At 26.8% G+C, this 6,674-nt stretch overlaps 1 protein-coding gene across 1 annotated transcript; it reads right to left on the bottom strand.

Annotated features, from left to right (window-relative positions):
* Positions 1-410: 410 nt before the first annotated feature.
* LOC111033171 (zinc finger protein 330 homolog) lies at positions 411-6,156 on the bottom strand. The gene is made up of 8 exons (XM_022313791.1): positions 6,022-6,156; positions 5,802-5,943; positions 4,798-4,817; positions 4,208-4,358; positions 3,905-4,136; positions 3,055-3,222; positions 672-791; positions 411-603 (listed from the first exon to the last, which is right to left on the bottom strand). The coding sequence occupies exons 2-8, from the start codon at positions 5,919-5,921 to the stop codon at positions 473-475; spliced, it is 942 nt and encodes a 313-aa protein (XP_022169483.1). The 5' UTR covers positions 5,922-5,943; positions 6,022-6,156; the 3' UTR covers positions 411-472.
* Between the last annotated feature and the right edge of the window lie 518 nt (positions 6,157-6,674).

The following is a 6,674-nucleotide window of genomic DNA, read 5'->3' as shown; positions in this document are numbered from 1 at the left end:
CAATTCTTATACAGATACAGGTAAAATGTGTATTTTAATATTTTTTTTACAAAAAGTTACAAATAAATATTGAATTTTAATGACATGATTGGTGATTTTATTACTGAACTATTAAATACTCAATAATTTTTGAGGACTCAATTTTTGTTTTGAGTAACCTTCCAATGAAGTCTATCCTATGTGCATGATACAAGTTTATTATTTTAGTAAAACAGGCAATTATGATGGGGGAGATCTTGAAAAGGTTAATTTTATTCTTGAGGGCTTCAGAAAACAATTTGGCAAATGCTTAAGTGTCCAAGTTATACTGTAAAATACATTTGTGAAAAGGAAACATGGGCTGTAAAACAGAAGACTATGAATTATGATAGCATAATATAGATAGATGATAGAAACAGATTATAAGACAATTAATAAGATTGATTAATTTTGTATTTTTTTATATAATTACTATCAAATATATAATGATAATTTATTTTTTAATTTTTGCTTTGTCTTTGTCGCCATCTTCATCTTCTTCTTCATCGTCGTCATCGTCATCGTCATCATCATCATCATCATCTTCTGAAGAGTAATCATCGTCGTCATCATCACTATATTCAGCTATTAAAATAAAGTTTCAAAATTTAATTTTGTTTTTAAATATAAATCATATTGTTAATATTAAATACCTTCATCATATGTATATCCTCCATAGTTTGCTCCAGAACTACCAGCTCCGTAAGCATATGAATCATCATCATCGTCATCACCTTCCTCATATGTTTGTCGGCCATATTTATGATTACGAGCTGTAATCATAAATATTTATAGTTATTAAAAATACGTAATATTACATTTCATTTTCATATAATAGAAAGAAAAATAGATTATAACTCATGAGCAGGGTTTGGGACAAAAAGCACCTAACCATCAAAAAATAAAAAAATAAAAGCAATTTCAAAAATTGTACACCTTAATCACCCAAAAAACTTATTTTTTACATTATAAACAAATTCAAATGTATAACTTTTTAAACTGAACTTATCTTTTCCCATAACAAATTTATAAATTACATTAATACATGAACACAAACAATGTTGAAATAATACAACAAACATTACTGAGAATTAACTAATCAAATATTATCGTATGATCACACGGACGGTATTATTAGAAACCATCAATACACCATGAAATACTTAATGTTTTTGCAACATTATTATTAGAATGGTGGAAATTTAAAATATTTATATTGCAACGTGGCCAGCCCCGACTAATATAACGAATATCAAAAAAAAATAAACAACTTTTATATTACTACTCACTACGCATTAGGTGGTAATAGAATTAGAATTCAAAAACAAAATTTTATCACTCACAATTGAGGAAAAATTATAGAAATAAAAGTAAAATCAGAATTTTTCAGTGTTATTTGTCAGTTATCATCATCACAAAGTGAAAAATATACAAAAAAAAACAATATAAAAAAATGTAGAAATATAAAAACGAAAAATACTTTCAATTTTCATTTTTTAAATCATAGTAACATAACAAAAATGTCTATAGCACTCCGAAGACTTTAAGACAAGCATACTGCTTATTTTTTTTGTGTAACCTGAATTATACTTGAGTATGATATAAATTTGATCTATGAAGTATTAATTACAAATATGCAAACTCATTTCGCATATTTTTGACATTTTTGATCATATAAATGCATATATTGATTATTTATAGATTAAAATATAAATAAATGATCTAGCACATGTTTTATAAATTATAAATTATAACTTATATATATAGTATTGAAAATTGCTCATATTATCATCAATTATCATTGTTAATTGTGTTAATGAGTAAGACCCGTACAAAATAAGGAGATTAGATATTTATAAAAACACACCGTCAGATCTTCAAAGGTCTTTCAAGTTGGAAAACATGAGTAAAATAATTGTTAGGTAGTGTAATCCTAATAGGTACTTAAAAGTGCTTAACCTATATAAAATTTAAATTTAATAGATCGGCAACTAATTAAAATTTTTTTTCATACTTAATAGTTGTATATTTTGTAATTCGTTAATATTAATATTGTTTTTTATTTGTTCGGTCTGTGTTTAAGAGATTGTGTGTGGTGTGTCTGTGTATTTTATAAATCATCAAGAAAGTTTCAGTTTTGCTGCCCCACCCTGGATAAAGTATTTTAAATACTTTCTCAAAGTATCTGTATTTAAAATTTATATTAATTTTCAAATAATTTTTTTTTTAGTTTATATTTTTTATACTTCTTGAATTTAATCACTTGAAAAAAAAAATATTGAATATATTTTTCTTTATAAGGAATATATTTTTTATTTTGAATAAATCTGAACCGCTAATTGAAATACCTTGACAAAGAGAACAGATGAGTAATTTATAGTTACACTGAATGATACTCTCTTAGATGCTCCATATAATTAATGTAAGGCATGAAAATGCTAAAAAAAAACTTTGATTAGGTTGATTTTTAAGGTAAAAAAAATTGTAAGTACAGTAGAGTCTCGCTAATCTGGGCAATCTATATTTCATACTTGAGTACTCATGTACAATATATAAATTCGGGAATGCCCATGATTAAGATATTATCGTAATAATAGCAATTATAATGTGAAATGTAAAATTGTAAATCAATAAATTTTGAATTTCTATAAATACATAAGGTGTTTTTAGTTTATATTTATTAGTAAGTTAAAAAAAAAAGTCATTCCGTTTGATCTGGATTTTTGATAATCCGGATAGAGCCGGTCCAATCTGGTCCTGATTAGTGAGACTTTACTGTACTTGAAAGTATACTTTTTGAAGTACTTTTATTTGTACTAAAATACTGTTTTTGCTAGGAATTTGAATATTTTTCTTAATTACTGTTTCCAAATTATTCTTATTTTTAAATATTGTTAGTTGAATTAATATGTTTAAGGCTAATCAATAAAATAATTTAAAGTATCAATTTCAATTTAGATGTACGTAATTATTTATACTAGAAACAATCTGAAACTAACTAACTAATGAAAACAAAATGTATATTAGTATACTTACAAGATAATGATAAATCACTGACTTCAGCTGTTGGATAAGAACACTTTGGACATGGATAATTTCTATCTTTTTCAGAATACTTGAAACGTTTACATCTAATGTGTTCATCACAGAAACACACTTTACACTTCAAACAACTGTACTGTCCTAATTTATTGCATGATTGGCCTGTAATTAATTTTAAAAATTAATTCTTATGTTTTAAAATTTGTATAAATTAATTTACAACATCATAAAAAATGGGACCACATATTCAATTTTTAAGGAGTTTGAAATAGGAATTTTTAAATTTTAATTACTAATTCAAAGTAACTTTTAAATGATACCTTTGGTAGGTAGTTGTTGTTTGATCATGAAATTACATAAAAAAACTATTTTGTGTTAGGAAGAACCAAGAAAAGGCTAGTTATGGTAAGAAACATATCAATCATAAATAGGTATATCATCAACAACATGAGTTTTGATCTGGCTGACACATATCACCGTCCCCAGACATGGTCATGGTGTACGTCATTTCATTGACTTCAATTCATCCACCACAAAACAATCCTACATAATTAAATATATTTTCTACCATTGATTATAAATACTAATTATGCTAGGCTTGACATGGAATCTGGCTTATTGATGGGATGTGGAGTAGTTGGTGAACACAGTGACGGTGTTTATTGCTTATCACAAAGTTACTGGCAAACCTATTTACTTGTAAAAATTCTTCTTTTTTTGTGGTCAAAATTTTGTTTTTCTGTGGCCCGAGTCATACTGACAATCGAGAAACAATTTACAGATGTATAGGGCAGGTGTCCACTTATACTAATAAATCATTCAATATTTTAGTTGAATACATTACATTTATAATTTTCTGAATCCAAAACTTGACATGAAGCTTGGTGCTCAAATTGATCATCTTCACAAAGATATGCTGAACAATAAGAGCACATGAATATACGACCACCATGATCCCACGTTCCACGTTCACATTCAGCACAATTTGCATCTTGAAGGGGACAAACACAAGCATGAGTTGTAAGGCATTTTCGACCATGACACACCCACGCTTCACAAAAATCACAAATAGCACCCTAAATGTTGAATTTATAATTATTATAAAAATAATTGTATTTATTGTACTTATATATTATATTACTCATACCACTAGTCCCATTCCTGTTGTATAGACACCTGGGTGTTTAACAACACAATCTCCTGACTTCATAAGACATTTTATTTTACCACAACTTGCACATTGAGGCAAACGCTGTAAATTTTGACAAAAATAACAAAAAGCCCGATTTTTTTGTTTCCTAAAGTAAAAAGAAGTGACTCAATCAATTATTATTATAATTATCATCAGTTGTTGCTTATCAATGGTTAATTTATAACAAATATATTAATATAAATGTATAGTTAATTTGTAGTTTATCTTTTTGAGTTATTTTTTTGTTCCAACAAGTAATTTAATATAAAATAAAATAATGTGATATATCTTTTTTTTTAAATGACTACATCTAAGAAAAAATTGATATTTGCCACAAATTTTAGTGAATGTGACATTTACTGGTGCATGTCTTCATTCCCCAAATGTTGACATTCAAAAATAAATTAATCATAATACCTAGCATTGATTATTATTATATAATTTTGAACAAGTCAACAAAATTTAAAAAAATAAATGTATATGTCATTCAACCATATTGGTATACATACCATACCATAGGTATTCAACATATTTGTAAAACTTACTTCTTGCATTTATCACATTCCTGGAAAAAAAATTTGATATTAAAAAAAATTAAATACAATTAAATACTTTATTGAAGTTAAGTTTGCCCACTTTCAAACTTCAGACATTAATAATGAGTTTTGTGTAAACAGTATATTATGTTACGCTCACTGAGCATACATCTTATGGTATCACAATATTCGATAGTCGATACTAGAGCTCAGATTCAATGACATTTATGGGAGGGTTGTATAAACTCAACCAGATTTTGTCGGTCAAAAGGGTAAACTTATCTTGAATAGAATATAGTAATTAAGCTGATAAAATATATTAGTCAGTTATTTTATTTGGATTTTGGATCAATAAGAAAAAATTTTAATTAATTTTATTGTATTATATTGGTTGTTTTTATAATAATTTTATTGAAAAACTCCAGTTAAAAATACTTAGCTAAACCAGTTGTTTAGTTAAAACTGTTTAAATATTTATATACCTATTCAATATACATGGTAGACAGAACTAACTACATTGTGGTTACTAAAAAAGATAATAGGAATAATACAAAAATTAAATATCATCTATATTAATTTTTTAATTTTAAATTTAAACTACCTATTTTGGATATTGTTTTTGTACAGGTACTTTTATACATCGAACACTTGTGCATCTAAAGGGGTTTAAAACCCAATGGATTGTACTATAATATGTATTTACAACACGGTTATCTTCCCAGATAGATAATCGTGATTTACATACATAGTAGAATACAATAATTTTTTTAAAAAAAGGTAAAAGAAATAATATTTTGAACATTAAAACAAGATGTATACCTACACTCTACTTTTTAAAAGTCCATAAATAGTGTCACATTTTTAGATAAATTACTCTCATTAAAATAAAATTGGTTTAATAATAACCTAGCAGTGTTAAATTATTTTATTTTAACCATATACAATTTCCCAATAAAATGTTAACTATAACATTCATTATAATGTATAAAGTAAACAAAGTTTAATTTTTTTACCATTGTTGCATTGCAAGGATGTTTAGCCAAAGACAAATTGTCCTTTGCTGACCTAATTCCTTTTTGCCGAGCCCTCATCTTCTCTGCTTTCTTTCTCTGTCCAGTTTTCTTTTTAGGCATATTTGATGTATGAGACTTCCACCTATATTATATTATTTTATTTTTTAATACACGCAAACATATAACTACTTAAGATAATATTAAACTGAAGACTGTGTACCTGAATTAAATTATTGGAAGTAGCTAAGATTAGGTGTTACTAATTTACCATGAATGTTTATATAAAAATTAAAAGCCACATAACAGACCTCACATGTCACGAGTTCATAAAAAAAAAAAATGATAACATTATCTACCAAAGATTATTTTCTGATAATAATTGAGAACAAATAACAAGTTGGCAACTTAATATATAATGTAACCATAGATAATAAAGATATGGATAGGCCACGCCTATGTTAAATACATTTGAGGCCGCGTTCCCGGAGGGGAAGGCAATTGAGGCTCCTTTATATTGATAGTCGATACTCAATATATGTATTCTTTATTTGTCCTCAATTGTTCCCCTCGAAGACCGCTGATAAGACCAATATGTCCTATCCATATCTTTATTATCTATGAATGTAACATGGACAATGGTGTATTATTCTATTCTATGGTATTACCATTAATAAAATATAAATATAAATAACAATAATAGGTATAAATTATAAATATTATAAATAATGATGAATGTATCTGTCCTGTGAGAGAAGGGAGCGTTTCTACGTTTCCCACTTGTAACTCTGCAAGCTACTGAAGCCAGTTCCCTTATGATGGCAGGGTGTCGCTTGGGTATGTGCAAACGAACCGAGTTTGGTGCGACAGGTTCTC

The sequence above is a fragment of the Myzus persicae genome, unplaced genomic scaffold, assembly GCF_001856785.1.
Source record: "Myzus persicae strain clone G006 unplaced genomic scaffold, MPER_G0061.0, whole genome shotgun sequence".
NCBI classification, from domain to species: Eukaryota; Metazoa; Arthropoda; class Insecta; order Hemiptera; family Aphididae; genus Myzus; species Myzus persicae.
Note: the sequence above shows the minus strand (reverse complement) of the source record. Positions and strands in the feature narration are given on the sequence as shown.